Source organism: Prionailurus bengalensis, chromosome A3 (genome assembly GCF_016509475.1).
Source record: "Prionailurus bengalensis isolate Pbe53 chromosome A3, Fcat_Pben_1.1_paternal_pri, whole genome shotgun sequence".
NCBI classification, from domain to species: domain Eukaryota; kingdom Metazoa; phylum Chordata; class Mammalia; order Carnivora; family Felidae; genus Prionailurus; species Prionailurus bengalensis.
In genome coordinates this window covers 121701169-121725944 of record NC_057354.1, presented here as the reverse complement: position 1 = coordinate 121725944, position 24776 = coordinate 121701169, and the positions used below count along the sequence as shown (strand labels likewise).

Sequence of the window (24776 nt, the reverse complement as noted above, 5' to 3'; positions counted from 1 at the left end):
AAAATCTAAAGTATTTACAAGGTTTCCTTAAAATTCAGTTCTGTTGAAGCTAATAGGTCAAACAGCATTTTCTATTTGGGTCATCTGAAACACCAAAATAGGGGCGCCTGGGTGCCTCAGTCAGTTAAGCGTTCGACTTCAGCTCAGGTCATGATCTCACCACTCATGAGTTCAAGCCCCACATCAGGCTCTGTGCTGACAGCTTAGAGCCTGGAGCCTGCTGTGGATTCTATGTCTCCTTCTCTCTCTGCCTCTCTCCCACTCACACTCTGTCTCTTTCTCTCAAAAAAAATAAATAAATAAACATTAAAAAAAATTTTTTAGGGGCGTCTGTGTGGCTCAGTCAGTTGGGCGTTTGACTTCAGCTCAGGTCATGATCTCACAGTTGGTGGGTTCGAGCCCCGCATCAGGTTCTGTGCGGACAGCTCAGAGCCTGAAGCCTGCTTCAAGTTCTGTATCTCCTCCTCTCTTTGCCCCTCCCATGCTCATGCTCTGTCTCACTCTGTCTCTCAATAATAAAATAAATGTGAAAAAAATTTTTTTTAATTTTTTTAAACAAGAAATACCAAGATATTCTAACCCTGTAGCACTTACATTTCTAGATGAAAATTTAACTGAAAAAAACTTTTAAATTGCTATTCTGCCAAAATATAAGTAATAAATTCTGTTGGTATTCATTCTTTCTTAAGTTTTTTATTCAAGATATACTTAGTATTGTTTTAAAAAGGAGTATCATACTGAGGTACCTAAATGGAAGCAAAATTCTCTCCCCAAAATGAGTGAGGACTTTTTTTTTTTTTTAAACAAAAGACATGATCAAGATCAATTTACATAAAGGCCTTCAGAGTGGCTAAGATGTAGAAAATCTAATGTGCTGTATACACAAACTGTTAAAATTATCTTACAGTTAAAGGTCAAACTCGAACACTAAAAGAACATTTTTAAGAAACATTTATCTAGAAAAAGAAGCCTGATTCACTCATTTAATAGATATAGGATACAGATTACAACAGGTAGATCAAGTCTAGAAGTGTAATTAAAGGGCAGTACTCATTTTAGTAACATCATTATAGCGACCTGGATCTGTTTTATCTCACAGATGAATATCAGAAAAGAAAAAAAAAAATCAACAGGCTCTGATTCAAGATTTTTCTACTTAGCTCCCAGACAACGCAAATAAAAAACTTAAAGTAGCCCATCTTCTGAAAAATATTGAAATAGATACAGACTCTTTAGGGACCAGTATATACACTGCCTATGAAAGTCTATAAAACACCAAAGATTTTTTTTCATTAAAGAGTAACAGCATCCAGAATTTACCTACAAACATAAAATCAAATAATTTTTAGGTATTTGAAGGAGGAAAGAAACCAAAGGATTTCTTTTTTACTTTTGTCTGTAGTCCACACATCATCAACACTTCTACATCAAAGACTGGAGAAAAGAGAAGCTAAGAATTAATAGTTCAATGTTTAAATCTTTTCTGTGTGTGTACCTATCTACAACAAATTATTGCTATTTACTTTGGTAAGTGTGTAAAAATAAGTTATCCTGATACATAATGAACCAGACACAAAGTAAATTTAAGTTGAAAACGGACAAATGAAAAGATTTCTTTAAAAATTAATTTTGATTTTACTACATTTTGGCATACCAATTCAAATGTAATATTTCATAATTTTAGAAAAGAGAGATTTTACTTTACATTCAAATAAAAATATAATTCTAATCAAATGTCTTTAAACTTTCAGTATAAATAAATATGTATGCATATTTAAGACCTATCAAATTTCTTACCATTTTAGATTTAGAAATAATGGTTTCTATGAAATACTATAGATTTTTATAAAATATGTTTTATGTCATATTTAGAGAAAATTAAAACATAAAAAAATTATAAAATAAATAATTCATAAGTATTTCGAGACACTAGTGGCTTCATAATTTAAGAAAATTAGCATTGATATGAGCCCTAAATCATATCAAATAATTCATGAAAAACCAACGGGTGAGTTCTCACTTCTCACCTGGCCTGTCCAGTTGATATATTCCATTCCTCTCTCTGACCAGTACTTCGTGATTTTGATTTGTCTTTGCAAACAGAATCAGGTTGTTTCAAAGTGCGTTTGGCTGGAGGAGACACGTGGCTATCACTTAAACTACCATCAACTTCAGCTTTCTGAAAGACAAAGTTAAAAATGTATTTATTATCCCTATTAAAAAATATAGAATTCTTAAATTCTTGATAAAATATTCAACCAATAAATATTTACTAAGTGAATCTCTCTACAGGTATAGCAAATGTAGTATTCTGTAAATACAGAAACAAGGGAGTTAGAAAGATTAAATTTATAACCAGAAAAATATATAGTTTCTTATTTTTATTTTAAAATAGTTTCCGTAGGGGCGCCTGGGTGGCTCAGTCGGTTGAGCGTCCGACTTCAGCTCAGGTCACGATATCGCGGTCCGTGGGTTCGAGCCCCGCATCGGGCTCTGGGCTGATGGCTCAGAGCCTGGAGCCTGCTTCTGATTCTGTGTCTCCCTCTCTCTCTGCCCCTCCCCCGTTCATGCTCTGTCTCTGTCTCAAAAATAAATAAATGTTAAAAAAAATTTTTTTAATAAAATAAAATAGTTTCCCTAGGAATAAACCTAACCAGAAGAGGTGAAAAATCTATACATGAAAACTATAGAAAGCTTATGAAAGAAACTGAAGAAGACACAAAAAAGTGGAAAAATATTCCACGCTCCTGGACTGGAAGAACATCGTTAAAATGTTGATACTACCCAGGGGCACCTGGGTGGCTCAGTCCGTTGAGCATCCAACTTCGGCTCAGGTCATGATCTCACAGTTCACGGGTTCAAGCCCCGCATTGGACTCTGTGCTGAGAGCTCAGAGCCTGGAACCTGCTTCAGGTCTTGTGTCTCCCTCTCTCTCTGTCCTTCCCCCACTTGTGCTTTGTCTGCCTTTCAAAGGTGAATGTTTAAAAAATAATAATAGGGGCATCTGGGTGGCTCAGTCGGTTAAGCGTCCGACTTCAGCTCAGGTCATGATCTCGTAGTTCGTGAGTTCAAGCCCCACGTTGGGCTCTGTGCTGACAGCTCAGAGCCTGGAGCCTGTTTCGGATTCTGTGTCTCTCTCTCTCTCTCTCTGACCTTCCCCCGTTCATGCTCTGTCTCTCTTTGTCTCAAAAATAAATAAACGTTAAAAACAAACAAACAAATAAATAAATAGATAAATAAAATAATAATGTCCATATTACCCAAAGCAATGTACATATTCAATGCAATACCTATCAAAATAACAGCAGCATTCTTCACAGAGCTAGAACAACCAACCCTAAAATTTGTATGGAACCAGAAAAGACCCCGGATAACCAAAGCAATCCTGAAAAAGAAAACCTAAGCTGGAGGCATCACACCCCCAGACTTCAAGACCTATTATTACAAAGCTGAAATCATCAAGACAGTATGTTACTGGCACAAAAACACACAGATCAATGGAACAGAATAGAGAACCCAGAAATGGACCCACAAACGTATGGCCAACTAATCTTTGACAAAGCAGGAAAGAATATCCAATGGAATAAAGACAGTTTCTTCAGCAAGTGATGCTGGGAAAACTGGACAGCGACATGCAGAAAAATGAACCTGGACCACTTTCTTACACCATACACAAAAGTAAACTCAAAATGGATGAACGACCTCAATGTAAGACAGGAAGCCATCAAAATCCTCGAGGAGAAAGCAGGCAAAAACCTCTCTGACCTCGGCTGCAGCAACTTCTTACTCAACACGTCTCCAGAGGCAAGGGAAACAAAAGCAAAAATGAACTATTGGGACCTCATCAAAATAAAAAGCCTATGCAGAGCAAGGAAAAACAATCAGCAAAACTAAAAGGCAGCCGACAGAATGGGAGAAGATATTTGCAAATGACATAGTGGATAAAGGGTTAGTATCCAAAATCTATAAAGAACTTACCAAACTCAACACCCAAAAAAAACCAAATAATCCAGTGAAGAAATCGGCAAAAGACATGAATACACACTTCTCCAAAGAAGACATCCAGATGGTCAACTGACACACGAAAACATGCTCAACATCACTCATCATCAGAGAAATACGAATCAAAACCACAATGAGATACCACCTCACACCTGTCAGAATGGCTAACATGAACATCTCAGGCAACAACAGATGTTGGCGAGGATGTGGAGAAAGAGGAACCCTTTTGCATTGCTGGTGGGAATGCAAACTGGTGCAGCCACTCTGGAAAACAGTATGGAGGTTCCTCAGAACATTAAAAATAGAACTACCCTACGACCCAGCAATTGCCCTACTCGGTATTTACCCAAGGGATACAGGTGTGCTGTTTCAAAGGGGCACACGCACACCCAATGTTTATAGCAGCACTATTGACAGTAGCCAAAGTATGGAAAGAGCCCAAATGTACATCAACAGATGAATGGATAAAGAAGATGTGGTGTATGTGTGTGTGTGTGTGTGTGTGTGTGTGTATACATATATATATGAACATAAGGGAAGGGAAACAATATAAAAACAGGGAGGGGGACAAAAACATAAAAGACTTAAATATGGAGAACAAACAGAGTTATTGGAGGGGTTGTGGGAGGGGGGATGGGCTAAATGGGTAAGGGGCATTAAGGAATCTACTCCCGAAATCATTGTTGCACCATATGCTAACTAACTTAGATGTAAATTAAACAATAAATTTTAAAAATAAAAATAGTTTCAGGCCTACGGAAAAGATGTATGTATCTTTTTATGACATGATTCCTCATTCTCTCCTAAATACTCCAGTGCATACATGCCAAACCAAGGATATTTTGATACATTAGAGTCATATAACCCTCCCAATAGGATATCAGCATTGATAAAATGCAGCGCCAATCCACAAACACATTCAAACTTTACTTGATCCAGATTCAGGATCCTATCAGAGAACATATATTGCATTTAGTTATCAGATCTCTTCAGTCCCCTTCAATCTGGAATAGTTCTTTAGGCCTTCCCCCATCTTTCATGCCCTTGACTGTAAAGAGTACAGGCCTTTTGTTCTCTAGGATGACCCTCAATCTGGATGTGATGCTCCAAATAACCACATTCTTGCAAAGAATATGCACAAATGATACTATGCATGCTTTACTTACCCATCATTATGTGTAACTTTCATCACCTGGGCAATTTGGTATCTGCCAGGTTTCTCCACAATAAAGTCACTATTTTTCCCTTTGTGTTTGATCTAGATTCAAGGTGGAATTATTCTGATAATTCACCAATATCCTGTTCCTCATCAAACCTTCACCCATCCACCAGCCATTAGCATTCATTGACTATTTCTGTTTTGATCTAATACCATTGTGATGGTGATTACCTAATCCCAACATTCCTTCTCCATTTTTTAGTTGGCATTCTACTTTAAAGAGCTTTCCCTCCATCCCTTTGTCAGAATTCCTTTACTTACTACTTTTATCAGTGTAGATTCATGGATTCTTATTTTATACTATATGTTATAATCCATTATTCCATTTTGCTGCTCAAATTATACAATATTTGGCAATCAAGGGCCCTTAGAAAGTGGTTCCTGTACCTTTTTGATATGTCCCCATCATTTTGACTACTTCCTTGCTTTCTGACACAAAAGACATCTCTAAATTCATCTTATACTTTCCCTCCCTGATTCTAAAATTAGCCATTTCTCCAAGAGATACCTGATACCTTTTAGTCATGGATAGTATTTAGAAACCAAGATCTGGGCATTAGGTGTGCTCATTGTTACTAGGGTTTCACAGCTACAGAGTCCTCTCAGAAGAGAGTAGGAAGGATATGAATATATATACATACATATAAACACATCTATACCTATTTCTTTACCTGTGCATAAATAATAACACATGCATACACACCAAGGCTTCTAATTCTAATTCCACATCTTAAGTTTCTTTCTAGACTTTCCCCTTTTATGTTTGTAAGCTCTTCTCGGGGAGAAACCTGGCTTCCATTTATTTGCTCTTTCAATTAATTTGCTTAACATAATCAATTTCTCAACCAGAGATGTCCACTTATCACATTTCCATTATTCCCTCCCCAGCCACATGTCCTCTGACTACAGGAAGGTCAGTATCCGCACAGCAGCTCTTGTCTTCACCATTCAATTCCCTGGATACTGGGCAAATGGATAAGAGACTGGAGGGAAGATTAACCTTCCCTTTAGAGAAGATTTAATTCATATGTTAATGCTTTATTACTTGACATTATAGATCAGTATTTCAAAGGTATATATGACCATTTTCAATATACTACTATATATACTATTTTATTTTTTATGCCACAAATTTAAGAAAAAATATAAGAACTATTTATTTCATAAATGCACATTTCTAAATCATATTTTCCCAAAGTAAGACAACTACATTACACAAATAACTAGTCAAAATGTAGCCTAACAAACAAACTTAAGAAATGCAGTGCAGAGCCTGCTTGAGATTCTCTCTTCCTCCCTCACCCTCAAAATAAATAAATAAAAACTTGAATGAAAGAAAGAAAAAGAAATACTTGTAATAGGGACACCTGAGCAACTCAGCCAATAGAGCATGTGATTCTTGACCTTAGGGTCATGAGTTCAAGCCCCATGTTGTGCACAGAGCCTACTTTGCTAAAAAATTTTTTTACAAAAAGCCCAGTTTCTAATTTTGTGCTATAATACAATTTGCCATGAGCTTGTTCTAAAGCCACAAGACCAGGGGCACCTGGGTGGCTCAGTCAATTGAGCATCCAACCCCTGATTTCAGCTCAGGTCATGATCCCAGAGTCATGGGATTGAGCCCCCATGTCCAGCTCCATGCTGAGTTCGGAGTCTGCTTAAGATTCTATCTCTCCCTCTGCCCCTCTCCCCTACTCGTGCTCTCACTCTATAAACAATAAACAATAAATAAACAAACAAGCAAGCCTGCCAGCCAGCCACAAGACCACACTCATACTGAAAGACACAAAGGGAATGGGGTACCTGGGTGGCTCAGTCAGTTGAGCATCTGACTTCGGCTCAGGTCATGATTCCACTGTTCGTAGGTTCGAGCCCCGCATCCGGCTCTGCGCTGACAGCTCAGAGCCTGGAGCCTGCTTCGGATTCTGTGTCTCCCTCTCTCTCTGCCCTTCCCCACTCACTCTCTCAGAAATAAACATTAAAAAAAAAAAAGGGGGGGGGGGGAACAACTAGATATTCAGAGTGTCTATAATTAAGGAAAATTAACCTATTAGTTGTGTAACATACAGTACCACTTCAAGTTATCAAGAAAAAGTGTTTAGCTACTTCCAAACTATCATCACTAGAGGGGGAAAAATTATTTAAAATGCAATTCAATCATGTAATAGTACTTTATCAATAAACATGCTTACTGTACTTAACAAATGAGTGCTTTTCAAAATTGTACTATTTCACTTCCTCAGGCTCTTGCCTTTTCTAACCCCACCCTTTTCAGAGTACATTAACTAGCCCAAGGTCACATGGCTAACAAATGACAGAAGAAAAAAAAATTAGGTCCTGCCATTCCTAACATACATCTCTTACTACTATCTCAAACACTCTACCTTAGATATTTATAAAAATACTATGGTTAAAGTATGTATTAATCGTCATCTAACTACTCATCCAAGACTTAATTACTGTCTACATTTGTCACTACAAAATGTGCTCCACCCCAGACCTAACCAATCAGAAATCATTTTTCTTTACATGATCCCCAGGTGATTCTTGTGCACATTAGTGTCTGAAAAGCATTATTATATGACATACTTATCAAATAGTCACTGAGAAAGCAATGTCATGTGTTCTAAGCTAAAGCATGTTTGTGAATACAGAAATGGAACGGATACCTGTGAACTACTTCCTCAATTTAGATAGTTCAGGCCAGCATTATTCCTCCTAATCAAATCCCATCACTCACCCTTCAAGACCCATCATTTCCTGGGTGCCTGGCTGGCTCAGTTAGTAAAGCATGCAACCCTTGATCTCAGAATTGTGAGTTCAGGCCACCACAGTAAGCAGAGCTTACTTTAAAAAAAAAAAAAAAAAAAAGACCCATCTTTTCTTGAAAATCTTACCTGAAGGATCTGATATAAATTGATCTTTTTCCTCTACTAGCTGCAACTCTATTATATATTTTGGCATTTGATTATATTCAACTCAGTATAATATGTTTACCATCTTTAAAATGTCATATTCTAAGTCTTGAGATTCTAGCAAGATTTTAAGTTCTCATGTACAAAAAAAATACTTCATTTCTTTTTAATTGCACACCATACCGGGGTGGAGGCTCAAGATTTCCCAAAGTTCATTCAGTAAATTATTAATAGGAATTATTAGGAGAAAAAGAGGAAGGTTCAGAATCTAGTAAGTTTGGAAATAATAGGTTCAAGGTCTTCTGCTGTAGGACTTCTAAGAGTCTTATTTAGTATGTTAATATGCACTGTAAACCTCTAAATATGGAGGACAGTATATAACATTTCACAGACTTATTTGATGGAACTCTTTTTTCATGGAGCATCTATAGATCCTGAAGTTTTACAAACATACTCTGGGAATAAGTACTACACACTTATTGAATTACAGACATTAGTAAAATATCTGAAGTCTAGTCATTTTTTAAATAATTTGGGTACTACATAACTCTTTGAATATCAATTTAAATGAGTCTGTAGGTTTATTTGTTGGTCATTCTCTCATATTCTACTAGCTTTTTTCAGTTCTATTCAGGAAGGTCTCTCAAAGCGTTATCTGCACACTAGCTGAATCAGAAATCACCTGATTCCTCATTAAAGAAATATAACCTGCTAAACTAGAATCTCTGGAGTTGGAATATTTTTAATGAGGGCCTCCAAATGATTCTTAGTATCCAAAGTTTGAGGACTTCTCCCATATAAAACAGTTTAAGTATATGAGGCACATCATTCTAACTGCTGCACTATTCTACTGTATTTTTCTTATCTTGGTAGGGTTTTAATTTTGACTTGCCTCTGTGACAGAGACCTCAGAATAAGTAACATTATAAAAAGCTCCTTCCCTCCAAAGAAATCTAGGGATTTAAGCAAAGCAAATAACCAAAATGTAAATACATACAAAATAATTACTTCACCATTTAATTAACTTCAAGCTTTGGGAAAGCTTTTACCTACAAACCTGATGATACTAACAGTTAACCTTTAATAAGATGATCATAATGCTCAACTTCAACTTTTTCATCTTCAAAGCATTTTACTAGTTAATTATAACCTAACCCTTTGAGGGAAGGCGTTGCCAGTTTCAGGACAAAGATACTTAAGAGAGATTATGCAATCTACCCACAGTCATTTAGCAATGTGTGTCAGAGTGATTACAATCCATGAGTAAGAAAGGCATCTCTGACTAAGGGAATAATTTCATTTAACAAACATTTATTGACGACTCTACTGTGTACGTAAGACTTACAGGACAATGGTAAAAAAAGATTAAGACCCATTTGAACTCAATACAAAATCTACTGGGTTGACAGTCACAAGGATAATATATGGCATAATATAGTGAGGAACATGATTCAAAGATGAGATAACTTCCAAGTGAAGTATAATAGTAAGTGCCAAATGCTACAAAAAATAAAAGTACAATGAAAAGATAAAGTTATTCCCACCTAAGTGGGAATTCTAACCCCAAGAAGAGTTAAATTTTTCCAGTTAGCAAAAATCATGTTCTCCTGGAGTCTGAGGCTCTTTAGTCGTGCTCATCAGCTACTACAAATACTTGCCACTATTCTACCACAAATCTTATAAAAGTAGGCAAAAGAATTTGAGAATAACAAAGCAGAGAACTTATGCTGCTCTACTTTTTAGGGAAGACTTCCTGCCCAGATCAGAATTTGTCAGAAATCTAGAACCTAGGATTTTAATGTAAAGACAAAAAGAATATATCCAAGTATAGCATTAAAAAAAAAAAAAAAAAATGATGGAGTGCCTGGGTATTCAGTCGGTTAAACATCCAACTTCATTCAGCTCAGGTCATGATCTCACGGTTCGTGGGTTCGAGTCCCACATCGGGCTCTGTGCTGACAGCTCAGAGCCTGAGCCTGCTTCAGATTCTGAGTCTCCATCTCTCTCCGTTCCTCCTCTGCTTGCACTCTGTCTCTCTCTCTCTCTCAAAATTAAACATTTAAAAAGAAAATTTAATAAAATAAAAAAAATGAGACAGTCAAGGAAGTAAGTGAATTAGCAGACCATGAGATTAATTCGAGTCTTGATGATGGCCTCGTGTAGAATTATGAAAGCAGAAAATAAATTGATTCCAGAAAGTAGAGTAACTGAGAAATTAGTGACACCAGTATTCAAATAAACACAATGTAACTGCAGGTTAGTAAAAAGTGGTTATTTTTTTTCAGTGTGTGTGGGGGGGAGCCGGGAGACAGATGTTAAAGGAAGAAGCATAATGCTGAACTCTAATTTCAAAAGTTAAGTTTAGAATTCTAGCCAGAAATCTAGGGAGAGGTGTATCAGGCTGTGGGAAATGCAGCTCTGAGACAGAGTGAGGTGAGGACTAGAGGATAGATATGAAATGGCAATAAAAGGATCATAGATAATATACAGAATGAAAAACAGAGGGCAGAAGTAAAACTCAAAAAATGTCTATATTTGGGGCGCCTGGGTGGCTCAGTCGGTTGAACGTCTGACTTCGGCTCAGGTCATGATCTCACGGTTTGTGGGTTCAAGCCCCGCATCAGGCTCTGTGCTGACCGCTTGCTGAGAGCCTGGAGCCTGCTTCAGATTCTGTGTCTCCTTCTCTCTCTGCCCCTCCCGCTCATGCTTTGTCTCACTCTGTTTCTTAAAAATAAATAAATGTAAACTGTTAAAAAAAAAATGCCTATATTCAAGCAATGAGCAGACTGGATCTTGTACAAACTAGTGAAAAATATAGTCTTTTACTAAAACAGCTTGGGGGGGGGGGGCGGGGGGATGGGGGGTAGGGGAAACTTGGGTGGCTAAGTCAGTTGAGCATCTGACTCCTGATTTCAGCTCAGGTCATGATCCCAGGATCGTGGGATCAAGCCCCACATCCAGCTCCATTCTGAACATGATGCCTGCTTGGGACTCTCCCTCTCTCTCTCCCTCTCTCTGCCCCTCTCCCCTGCTCAGGCTTTCTGTCTCTCTCTAAAAAATAATAATAAAATAGAAATAAAAACACTGGGGAGTGGAAGTTTGTTCCGAAACAACTCAATGAGAGAAAAGCTAATAAAAAATGTGGGTTGGTAATTAGAAGGTCACTATAGAGGTACCTGGGTGGCTCAGTTGGTTAAGTGATTCTTGATTTCAGCTCAAGACATCATGATCTAATGGTCTGTGAGATGGAGCCTCACTTCCAGCTCTGCACTGACAATGCAGAACCTGCTTGGGATTCTCTCTTCCTCTCTGTTACCAAACACACATGTGCTCTCTCTCTCAAAATAAATAAACATGAAAAAAAAAAAGTTACTATAACTTCTAACAGGGCAACCTCTGTGAAATGCAGGGCGGAAATCGCTAGGTGAAGAACTGGGTACTTGGTGAGAAAGTACAGGGCATAAATATGAGCAACTCTCGTAAGAAGTGCCACTGTGAAGAAAGAAGAGACAATAGTCTAAAGAGGTTACAAAGTCAAAGAAGTCAGGGAAGAATTTTATTTTATTTAAATACCCCCTTTATTTTTTTTCTCAAGTACATTCTACTCCCAACATGGGGCTCGAACCCATGACCCCAAGATCAAGAGTCACATGTTCTACCAACTAAGCCAGCCAGGTACGCCAAGAATTTTCTTTTGCTTTTCTTTTTTTTAAGTTTATTTATGTATTTTTGAGAGAGAGAGAGAGAAAGCATGAGTGAGGCAGGGACAGAGAGAGGGGGAAAGAGAGAATCCCAAGCAGGCTCCACACAGTCAGCGCAGAGCCTGATGTGGGGCTCAAACCCAGAAACCGTATGTTCTGAGATTATGACCTGAGCTGAAGTCAGATGTTTAACCGACTGAGCCTCCTAGGCACCCTAAGAATTTTATTTTTTAAACAGATAAGATGACCTGGGTGGCTCAGTCAGGTAAGCATCCAACTCTTTATCTCAGCTCAGGTCTTGATCTCAAGGTTCTTCAAGCCCCCACTTCCCCCACCCCCACCACAACCTCCCCACATTGGACTCCGAGCTGGGCATGAAGCCTACTTTAAAAGAAAGAAAAAAAAAAAGGATAAGATGACCTGGTTTCTTGTAAATAGAAGGACACATGGAAGAGAATAAAATAAAATTTTAAAGAGTAAGATGACTGATGAGAAAAAGATCCTCAAAGAGACAAAACATAAAATAAGAACATTATCGCCCAGGTTAGATCAAAAAGTATATGAGTACAATCAATCTTTTCCAGTTTCCTTTGTAAGACAGTCTTTTTCCCTACCTTTTTAAAAAATAAGTACTCCTGCTTTCATGAGAAAGCTTAGAAGTGCGGTCAATTTCTTTTTCTTTCAGCAGTTACCATGACTGCAGAAAACAAAACTCACACGGCTATTTATTTGCTTAGGGCCAATATGATTCTACAAAGTCCTCAAACTTCAGGCACACAAAAGGTCCTACATTTTCCTCAAACATCCCAAAAGCAATGGCTTACTAGTTTAACATTTCTAAGCAGGAATGAATATGTGAAAGAATAGACAAACAAAATATATAGAAGTGAGCTGAGGAACTGTAAAAAGACAAAAACAATCTATTGTAAGTTATAATGCATTTTTCTTCCTGGAAGATAATTTTCAATCTGAAAATAATACATACTTTAAACAAGAGACATGGGTACAGAAAAATGCCACAAAATTTAAATACTGGACAGGACCAGTCTTATATTGCAGCACTACCACTGAATTAAAAACTACCATTTACCTCATAAGATTATTTAGAAGAACCAGTGAGGTAGTAGAAGTAACAAATATTAAACGTACAGCCTGACAGTGGATACAGTCTGAAGTAAGGATACTTGCTTGGCTTTCTAGGATTAATATAATTCCATAAGCTTATTAAATTCTCTTTAGCGATTCATTCTTTTTCACAAACAAAATTTATTAAGCACCTGTTATTGTGTTAGATACTAAAGATACTTGATGATGAGATAATCTCTGCCCTTCAAGAAAGTTAAAGTAGGGGCACCTAGGTGGCTCAGTAGGTTAAGTGTCTGACTTCGGCTCAGGTCATGATCTCACAGTTTGTGAGTTCAAGCCCCATTTGGGGCTCTGTGCTGACAGCTCAGAGCCTGGAGCGTGCTTCGGATTCTGTGTCTCCCTCTCTTTCTGCCCCTCCCCTGCTCATGCTGTCTCTCTCTGCCTCAAAAATAAGCAAACACACAAAAAATTTAAAAAAAGAAAAGAAAGTTAAAGCCTAACTCCTCCAATTACCCAGTGAGAAGTATATAAGAAGAGTGCTGAGAGCATTGGGGAGTGGTGTGCATATTGATTTTAGCCTGTTTAGAGGACAATATGGAAAAACCTATAAAAATTTAAAATACATACACCTTAACCAAGTAATTCCACTTCATAAAAAAAAAAGTAATTTTCTGCTACATCTTTTATAATATTAAAAACATAGAGGGACACATGGGTGGCTCAGTCCGTTGAGCCTGAGACCCCAGCTCAGGTCAAGATCTCACGGTTTGTGAGTAAGATCCCCACATCCAGCTCTCTGCTGTCAGTGCAGAGCCTGCTTTAGATCCTGTCTCCCTCTCTCTCTCTCTCTGCCACTCTCTCCACTCTCCACTTCTCCACTCTCTCTCTCTCTAAAATAAACATTTTAAAAAATTTAAAAAAACAAAAAAATGGAGATAATTTGTGTACTAAGAGGGAACAGCTACAGAAGTGATGGTATAATAACACAACAAAATAGAAAATTATCAAGAAGAATATGCAAGAATATACACAATACATAGTTTACTATCATAAATAGCATATAGATTATAATTCCATATATGTAAAATATACACATATAAGTTACCCATAAATACACATGCAATGGTCTGGAAAGATGTACACAAACTTTAACAGTGGTTATTCCTAGGAAAAACAAACTGGAGGAATTAGGGAATAGGGGAAGGTCTTTTATTTTTTTTCCTGTGTACTTCCATATTGTTTGAAATATTTATTTTATAATTTTTTATTTCATATTTTTTAATACAAATAAAATATTTTGCCAAAGATCCAAGGTCATGCGTCTTGTGTACCCTTTATGTTCAGTTGTCTATCTGGTACACAGTGTTACCCAATTAAAGATATCAAAGAATTTTTTTAAATTTCCTGGGGTGCCTGCCTGGTTCAGTCAGAAATGCATGCGACTCTTGAGCTCAGGGTCATGAGTTCAAGCCCCAAGTTGGATGCATAGATTACAAAAAAAAAAAAAAAAAAATACCCATTTTCAGTTGAAATGCTGCTTCTGAATAATTAACTGCATGCCCTTGAGCAACTATCACTTCCCCTCAATTCTTCCATCTAATAAATTTGGAGGCTGAATAAGAATAGTAAAAACTAAAAAATTAAAATTAAATTAAAATTCTAAATTTTAGGGGCGCCTGGGTGACTCAGTCGATTTAGCATCTGACTGCGGCTCAGGTCATGAATTCGCAGATTGTGAGTTCAAGCCCTGCATCAGGCTCTGTGCTGACAGCTCAGAGCCTGGAGCCTGCTCTGGATTCTCTGTCTCCCTCTCTCTCTGTCCTCCTCCCCCACTTGCACTCTGTGTGTGTCTCTCTCTCTCAAAAATAAATAAAGATTTGGGGCGCCTGGGTGGCACAGTCGGTTAAGTGTCCGACTTCAGCCATGTCATGATCTCGCGGTCCGTGAGTTCGAGCCCCGCGTCAGGCTCTGGGCTGATGGCTCGGAGCCTGGAGCCTGTTTCCGATTCTGTGTCTCCCTCTCTCTCTGCCCCTCCCCCGTTCATGCTCTGTCTCTCTCTGTCCCAAAAATAAATAAATAAATATTATTTTAAAAATAAATAAATAAATAAATAAATAAATAAAGATTTAAAAAAATAAATTAAAAAAATTCTAAATTTTAAAGTATTTTCAAATTTTTAACATAGAATCCACCCACCAGTTCATGAATTTGTACCGCCATCTCATCTGTGCACACCTGTTGGTGAAGCTTCACCTGTTTCTATACATACATTTAAAACTTCTATAAGGTGTCATTCATTAAAAAGGAAGTATAGCTCTGCAATGGGGTTTGGTTTTTCAAAAGTAGCTTTCCCTTAACTTGCACAATCATGTACACAACCACAACACTCATCCAAAGTGTGAGTATTCAAGTATGCTCTGGTTAAAGGGTGTTAATAAGTTGTAAAGGAAATGAGTTTTTATCAAGCAACTTCAAGGCTTTATCCCAACAAATGGGCCACTTTACACATAGGCAACAGGAGTCAGGTGAAAGAAGCACCAAATAACTCAAGTAACTGTCAGTTTCTTGTTTAGTCAAGTAACTGTCAGTAAATTTCTCCAGCATACCATCAAAAGTGCTTAAAAATAGTTTAATTATCAATTTAGGAATAAAATTTTTCTAGGTGTCAACATCTGAATATTATGAGTTCCATAAGGAATGAAAAGGGAGAGCAGTAATATTTTTTTAAGTTTACTTATTTATTTTGAGAGAGAGAGTGAGCACATGTGAGGAAGGGAGGGACAGAGTGAGAGGAAGACAGAGAATCCCAAGCAGGCTCCACACTGTCAGCACAGAGCCCCACATGGGGCTCAAACCCACAAACTGTGAGATCATGACCTAAGCTAAAACCAAGAGTCAGACACTTAACTAACTGGGCCACCCAGATGCCCCAAGAGATTAGTATTATTTGAAGAAACTATCATTTTAAATTACCATTAGAAATGATAAATTGGGGGGCTCAGAAGAGCATGAACTCATGATCTTGGGGTCATGAGTTGGAGCCCCACATTGGGTGTAGAGATTACTTAAAAATAAATAAACTAATTAAGATAAAATAAAATGACATGATAAACTTGCCTCAAACTAAAAAACATGAAAAACCACAAACTAAAAGAGCAAAGATTGTCAAAAAAGGGTAAAGGAAAAACCCAAGCCTAAAATTAGCAAAATGTATGAACAAAGACCTAAAAACAAAAAACAAAAAACAACCTATAAGCTTCAAAAGAGAAAGAATACCTACAAAAGAAAAAGAATCAGACCAACATCAAACTTCAAAAGTAACACTAGATACAAGATGACAATAAAGTCATATTCTTTAAGTATTAGACCTACAATTTTATATATCCAGCCAATTTTTTATTTAAATGAAAGAACATAATGAAAACATTTTCAGCCATGTAATGCCTCAGAAAGTTTGTTACAAAAAGTCCCAAACTGAAAATATTCTTGGAGGAAATATTCACAAAAAAGAGAAATAAAGAATAATATGAGACACAAAAAGTAAGATCATCAGGGGCGCCTGAATGGCTCAGTCAGTTAAGTGACCAATTCTTGATCTTAGCTCAGGTCTTGATCTCAGGGTCATAAGTTCAAGCCCCGCACTGGACTCCACACTGGGTGCAGAGACTATTTTAAAAATCAGGAAAAAAAAAGGTAATCATATCGGTACTTGAGAAAAATTTATTGTTACTGGAAAAAAAAATTCCAAATTAAAGAAAAAGACAAAGTACTTATATCCATAAAAATGTCAGAACTAAAACTCTAGACAATACAGCATAGGAAGGAAGGTGGAACATTATAAGAGAATGTTAAATAGTATGTGGCTTTAAAGAAAAAAAAACAGAAGTCAATAAACAGAAATTTAGGTCTTATGAGCAATTAAGTGTGCGCGCGCACACACACACACACACACACACACACACACACACAGAACATTTAACTTTAAAATAATCAGAAGAGATGGGGCACCTGTGTGGCTTAGTTGGTTAATTCTCCTCAGGTCACCATCTTGATTTTGCCTCAGGTCATGATCTCATGGGCTGACAGTGCAGAGATCGCTTGGGATTCCCTTTCTTTGCCCCTCCATTCCTCACACTCTCTCTCTCAAAACTCAGTGATAGATAGATAGATAGATAGATAGATAGATAGATAGATAGATAGATAGATAGATAAAATCATCAGAAGAGGGGCACCTGGCTGGTTCAGTCAGTGGAGCATGCAACCCTTGATCTTGAGGTAGTGAGCTCAAGCCCCAAGTTGGTGCAGAGCTTACTTAAAATATATCTATGGATATATGTAGATATGTATAGATATAGGGGATGCCTGGGTGGCTCAGTTGGTAGGCGTCCGACTTTGGCTCAGGTTATGATCCCACAGTTTGTGGGTTCAAGCCCTGCATGGATTCTGCAATGGCAGTGCAGAGCCTGCTTGGGATTGATATTCTCTCTCCCTCCCTCCCTCTCCCTTCCTCCCTCTGTGCCCCTACCCCACTTGCATTCTCTCTAAAAAAACTTTAAAAATTAAATAAATAAATACACACACACACACACACACACACACACACACACACACATATATACACACACACACATAGGGGTAGCTAGGTGGCTCAGTCAGTTGGGCGTTTGACTCTTGGGTTTCAGCTCAGGTCATGGTCTTGCAGCTCATGGTTTGGGCCCTACATCTGGCTCCACATTGCCAGTGAGGAGCCTGCTTAGGATTCTCTGTCTCAAAATAAAAAAACTTTACATATACATACACATATTTGTATACCTATGTATATGCACACAGATACATACATATGTATGTATACACATATGTATACACACGCATGCATATATACACCAGGATTTGAACAAAAACTTAGGTAGAATCTTAACATGGGACAAGAGATTTAAGTATCTAAATAATCAATAAATCCACACTATAATGTTTCCCATCTCCTAATGTTTTCCATCATATATATTTTTCTACACCAAATACAAAATATGCATTTTTCTTAAGCAAATAACATTTACCAAAACTGACAGTGTATTAGGTCACAAGAAAAAGCATCTAATTCCATACTAGGTTATGTGAGTAATGTTCCTTGCTCTTGGATTTATTATAAAGGTGTCAATTCTCTGTGAATTAATCTTGGAATTCAAATAATTTCCTAATTAAAATTCTAGCTGGATCTTTTGAGGAATTCTAATCTTAACTGGAAATGTTTATGAAAAGAACGAAGATCCTTGAAAATCTAAGTTAACTTTGAAAATAACAAAGAGAAGGAACTTGTCTTTTAGAATATTAAGATATATTCCTAAACTAGTCCTAAAAACAGTATGGTACTGACACCAGAACAGGCCAACAAAAATATGAGAACAGAACATATACAGGAACTTAGCATACAGCATTATATTAGCAAGATAGCATATTAGCAATAAAGCAATATAGAATATTAGCAAGTAGCACTATAAACAATAGGTTATAAATCAAAGATCTAAATAGGAAAAATTAAGCATGTGAAAAGAGTCATAAACAGTATCCCTCACTACGACACAAAGAAGGTTAAAAGCCACTGATCACTGATACTTTTGGAAAACAAGAAAAGTTAACTTTAGTAGAAAGCAGAAAAATGGGCAAAAAATATTAACAACATGAGGAGGTTAACACAGCATATAACATAAAAAGACTGCACTGCACAACTCCAGGGGGGGTACCCTTCACATAGACTGTAGTGTGAATGGTGCCTTCTTGACTTTTTGCAGTATGGCAGCCCTATTAACAGTGAACCAAAGAGGCAAAACTTCTTGCCCATAATGCACTTACATTTTAATGTGGTAGGTGTGTCATAAACATGGATTGATTAAATGCAAAAACAAAGGAGTAAGCAAGCCCCACTACCAAAAGTCAGGTTGAATGATCGCCAAGTTCGTATCTCACAAGATCAGAGAGCATATCATTTTATGGTTATGTGAAGCACCCCTGGCTCAAAGATCCTAATTTGGGTCCTAGAATACAAACACTAACAATGCTAAATGTGTTTCATTCACTAGTATGTATCATCATTTATAAATATGCCATATAATGTCTCTTCAAGAGGTTTTAAAACATGAAACATTTTTTCAAAGGGAAAACACGTACCTCCAAAATAGATTCTCAGAGCATGAAAGAAAATGTATGGGCCGCCTGGGTGGCTCAGTCGTTTGAGCATTCAACTTTGGCTCAGGTCAAGATCTCATGGTTTGCGAGTTCAAGACCGACGGTGGGCTCTGTGCTGACAGCGTAGAGCCTGCTTGGGATTCTCTCTCTCTCCCTCTCTCTGCCCCTCGCTTGCTCTCATGCCTGCACACTTTCTCTCTCTCAAAAGTAAATAAGTAAATGTTTTTTAACAAAAGAAAAAAATGTACACACTGATAAATATTGCCAAGTGGAGGGGAAAGATGGCAGCCCAAGTACACCTCTAATGCAGACCACCACAATACCCTAGACTTACTCCACAGGGATTTTTTTCTCCAAGTCATCTTTACAATATTGCAAAATGATCTCTGAACAACATGTCTGCTCCTCTTCCTACAACCACTCCCTGAAATCAGGTAGCAAACAATCACTGAAAATCGCTATCCTGTATTTCACATCCCTACAGGCTACTGTTCCCACTTTCAGTCCCAATACAATCCTAGGCACAACTCCAGATAGTCTAGTAAAAATCTGTCTATACACAGTATATAGAGCATTTCCTGACTGTACAATAGCTGCCTTCTTTCCTTCTCAGATATTTATGGAAACTACCGCTTGCACAGCAACAAAAAGTAGTGATAAATACAGATGTGATAGTAAAATATACAAGCAGAGAAGAAAGAACTAGATTTAAATATTAAATCTACTTATTATCTACTTATTATCACTTACTACCTATTTGGTCTTCTAGTCTAGAGTCTAGAGGAAAATTTTCTTGTTTTTATGTATGGTAAGCAAACATTCAATGTATGATTTTTCCCCTTTGTACGTTCATACAACTGTTTATCCAAAAATCCCAAATCCCTTTTACTCAATAACTCACTTTTCACAAAATCCTTCCCTAGCAGGAAGGCATAACAAATATACTCCCAATATAAGAACACAAACCCAAATATCAACAAATCAACCCAGCTGAAGTCACTGGTCTGGTCCTTAGTTCTTCTAACAAGTAGTAATCCTATCACCTGTCCAGCTGGTTTCCAGAGGCTAGAGGTTTATCTATAATTAGGTATTTAAGAGACAAGCACTCCAGGATCTATCAAAGAATGGTCACAAAGACTACCTGCCACGGAAAAGAGATTAAGAAATTAGCATCCTTCACTTCTACAGGTGTTGTAAATTTCATCTAGGACCTTAAAAACTGCAAGTTTGGGTACCTAGGTGGCTCACTGGATTGAGCGGTAGTTAGACTTTAGCTCAGGTCATGAGCTCACAGTTCATGGGTTCCAGCCCCATGTCCGGCTTTGCACTGGCATCACGAAGCCTGCTCCAGATTCTCTGTCTCCCTCTCTCTCTGCCCCTACCCCACTTGGCTTTCTCTCTCAAAAACAAATAAACATTTAGAAAAAAAATTTTTTAACTGCAAGTTTGAATATCTGGACTACAGAAATGATCAGTAATTGATTTGTTTTAAGTTGCATTTTCAATTGGTTACCACAGATAATCCTATGAACTCCACAGCTACTTTGGTTCAAAGCTGTGAAGGGATATTGTTTACCACATTACTCAAGATACACACACATATGTATACGTATGTGTATTACATTTCCATAATACATATAAGGAAAAACTTTACTCAGAAGGACTTGTATTTTTCTCTACTTATCTCAGAATCCTATAAGTTATTACATTTTACTCTCAGACTTCTTTTCTGTGTTTAACCATCAACTTCAGCCACTCTGTTGTAGTATATCGGTAAATGCATGGGTGTTGGAAAAGAAGAAGTACAGGGTGATAAAGGAGCATACTACAGAAGGACCCAAGGGTTCTTTTTTTTAATGAAATTACGATAAAGCAAATTTACCTATAAAGTTACTCAAAATATTTATTTTGACCCTCTCAACTAAGATGTGGACTCAAAGAATACTATAAAACCTTCTCAAAAAGCACAAAAAGCTAGTGATGAAGCCAAAAGCAAACACGCCTAATAGAAAAAAGAGTTGAAATATTGTTCAAAACTGCTTTCCAATTCTGTGAATACAATTATTAGTTCGCTGAGAGGAACTCTTTGATGGAGCAAACAAATGCTAATTACTGATCATCAGATTAACTGACCTAAAAGAGGTCAAACTTTAAATATACTAAACAAACAAAAGAAGCCAGGAACGAGAGGAATTATAACTCAATACAGAGCAGAAGTCAGCTTGACATTTAAAAAGTGTGGGTTCAAGAAAATCCTTCCAATAACCTACTTGGAAGAAAGGCAAACTATACGCACAGCTCAGGTCCTATGGCTTTTTAAAGCAAATGAAATATGTAGACACAGCCCATGAAATCTAAAAAGAGGGACGCCTGGGTGGTTCAGTCAGTTGAGGGTCCAATATTGATTTTGGCTCGGGTCATGATCCTAGGGTCGTAGGATTGAGCCCACATCAAGGCTCTACACTGAGCATGAAACTGCTTGGGATTCTCTCTCCCTCTGCCCCTCTCCCCTGCTTGTGCTCTCTCTCTAGAAAGAAAGGAAGAAAGAACTGAAAGAAAGAAAGAAGGAAAGAAAGAAAACAAAGAAAAGAACAGAAAGAAAGAAAGAGAAGGAGAGAAAGAAAGAAAGAAAGAAAGAAAGAAAGAAAGAAAGAAAGAAAGAAAGAAAAAGAAAGAAAAGAAAGAACTAAAAGAATCCTGGGGGGCAGAAAGAGGGAAGATCAGCATCAAGCGTAAAGAACACACAAAAGCAGAAAAAAAGAGAACCTCCTCAATTATGTATCTTATAAAGAATACATTTCTTCCTACCAAAATAAAAAGAGTCTCCTAAAGCAACAGCATGAACAACCCCATTTTCCATCAAGTCTTCACAGATGCCAGCAAATGTCTAAAACTCCAGACAGAGAGTACCCTTAAATACACTGGAAAGAGCACTAAATTCTTATAATTCATAAAGCCAACTTGAGAGGAAGAGTTTACCAGGCCCAAATCAACCCATTTTAGAAATATACAGCAACGAAAAATACACAAATTTCTTCATAAATGTATAGTCCATAAGCTTAACAAATTCAGAATTGTAACTTTCCTCTTTTAAAGGACCAATCACAATATAGGATTAGAAAATCCTTCACATTTCTCAGAGAAAGCCATTAGAGCATTCTATCACCTACTACAGCCAGAAGACAAGTCTTCTTAAAACTGAAAAACAAACATTTTAAAGTAAATCTTCATTAGCGTATTATTTATGACCTTTTAAAACATTCTAAAAGGATCCCTGAAACAAAGTTTCATCAGCCTCCTTCTAGAAAAAGCTCTAATATCTTTCATTCCTCCAGCAATTTAAAAGCTACCAAATGTTCATTTCTACATTAGATTATTGATTCCTTGCCTTTTAACATCTCCATAACAGCTGCTTGACAAATTACTTCACCTTATTCCTCAGGGGATAAGGACAGCATGCTATGCATGAATTCCAAAATGGGACCACAAACTGATCAGTGACAGATGAGCTAATTGCTTCAGATGAATTAGACACTGCTCTAATAGACTGGGCATTCATACCATTATACTACAGTTAAATAGTACACTAAACATTTTATTTGAACTTAGGTATAGAGAACAGACCTTTCTTAAATTTACTTTTATTTTAAAATAAATGTTAGCTTCAAAAAGTCAGTAAGTCTGTACACGTTTGGAATAATCTCTACAAAAAGCCAAGTTTTCAGAAAAAATTATTCTAGTTTGCACAACTTTAAGATCTAGCTTTCATATTTTAACCTAAGAGATCTGTTAACCCCAAAACAGCCTACTAACAAGGCAGTTTTCAAAACATTTTTATTTTAGCAAAATAAAAGCCGAATATATTTTCAAAGATACAATAAATACATTTTGGTAAAATATATCTGTTGTATTTGCCTCGATTCATTCCGATCAGTGTCAGAACAGTATGACATACAGAGAAAAAGCACACACAAACCATAATCTTGTAGACCCCACGGAAAATAAAATATTGCTTCCCTCCCACAAGAATAACAAAATGGTGTGGGTTTAAAGGAGCATTTTAAATGAACAGCAATTCCCAGCCAAATTACTCTTGGTTAAATTACCCTCTTGCTAGACAGAAGCAATACTCTTTTCTGAATTCATAACCAATCTTGTAACACAAACTTATCAATTCCCTTAAAGTGCTAAAATAAGTGCTAGCTTAGAGTTTTATACTATAATGAAATCTCAAGATCTTTCAACCACTTTTTAAAAAACCTAAATCACCAGCCTTCTTCAAATGTGTTGGCAACAGTGTGACAACGATGGTGTTAATTCGCCTTCTAATCAACTATTCCCATAACAAAAACGCACACGTCCAGGAAACCATACAATTTGAAACAGTGTCTACTATCCAAAACATTCGACATGCCCCTTTTGTGACTTGAAAGCTCTACCAGGTCCCTACTAGAACCTGGGTTAGCTAGCTGGCTGATTCTCCAGCTACAAAATCATGCTCGATCTCTCCTGCCTGGAGAGGCGATAGCGTTGATTTTGTTTTTAAAGTTGGTGTCAGAGCAGCTACAAACTTTTTTCAGCATCCCTGCCTGGCTGCCAACTGGAGCTCTCCGTTCACTTCCTCACCAACTTGAACCACCCCCAAACAGTTTGAGAGTAAGCTGGAGTTAGACACCGGCAGGAGCTGACACACTTACGAGAAGGGTTTGACACCGCAGAAAACTTTCACTTCTCTTCTCCCAGCCCTTCCACCCGGGGACTCCGGCCTTTCGCTCTTGCTCCCCTAGAATTCCCCTCTAAGGCCGGGCAAGGACACGGAAACCAGACTGTTCCAATGTCCCCGAAAAGACACCCCCCCCCCAGAGCCCTCTCCCCCAGACCCCAGTCCTGTTCTTCACACAAAAGAGCCAGAGCAGCAAAGCTATCGCAGCCCTACCTAGCCGGGTACCATCCTTCACCGCACCCGCAGACCCGGTCCCCAGCCGCCCAAGCGGTCTCCACTGGAGGCTTCCTGCCGTAACCCGGCCAGACAAAGCCCCGGCGGCCGGGCCGGCACTCGGAAGCCTCCGGACTCGGGCCGCCGCGCTCTTACCCGGGCCTCTTCCAGAGCGACGCCGGCACCACCGCTTCCCCCGGCCTTGGCGCCGGGGCAGCTGGCAGCGCGGGTCTTGGAGGAGCGGGTCCGAGAGGAGATGAAATGGCTGCTGCCTCCGGTCGCCCCAGGCTCTGCTCCGGCCCCAGGCCCAGGCCCAGGCCCAGGCGACTTGGACCCGAGAAGACGCAGAGAGCTCTTCCGGGTGTTCACCATGGTCCAGCCAGGAGGACGGGGTCCACACAGCGCCCGCCGCGCCTGGGAGAGCCGAGGAAGGCCGGCCCGCCGGCCGGGCAGTCAGGGCCAGTGAAGCCGGGCCGGGAGAGACGAGCCGACCCGGACTCTGCGGAGCGCAGACGAGGACAGGCGAGAGTAGGGCAGACGAAGGGAAGCAGGCGTGAGAAGGCAGAAAGCGGGAGGCGGGAGCGATACTCCAGGCCGACAGCTCAGACCCTCCACCGGCTTCGCCCTCCTCAGCGGGAGCCGAGCGAAGCCGCCATGTCTGCCCCTTTCTCTCTCGTTCTCGCTCTCGAGCTCCGTGCGTCAGGGATCCAGCGCCGCAGGGCCGACGAGACCGC

At 38.5% G+C, this 24776-nt stretch overlaps 1 protein-coding gene across 3 annotated transcripts in view; it reads right to left on the bottom strand.

Moving 5' to 3' along the window:
- Window positions 1-24776, bottom strand: part of ATAD2B (ATPase family AAA domain containing 2B) — a 167684-nt gene extending 142908 nt beyond the window's left edge. Inside the window, exons 1-2 of one of the 3 annotated variants that reach the window (XM_043604443.1) lie at window positions 24199-24776; window positions 2028-2179 (exon numbers count right to left, since the gene is read on the bottom strand). In XM_043604443.1, coding sequence (XP_043460378.1) covers window positions 2028-2179; window positions 24199-24414 — 368 coding nt within the window. In that variant the 5' untranslated portion in view covers window positions 24415-24776. The remainder of the gene's footprint in view (window positions 1-2027; window positions 2180-24198) is intronic. The other 2 variants (XM_043604444.1, XM_043604445.1) reach the window with 2 other exon arrangements.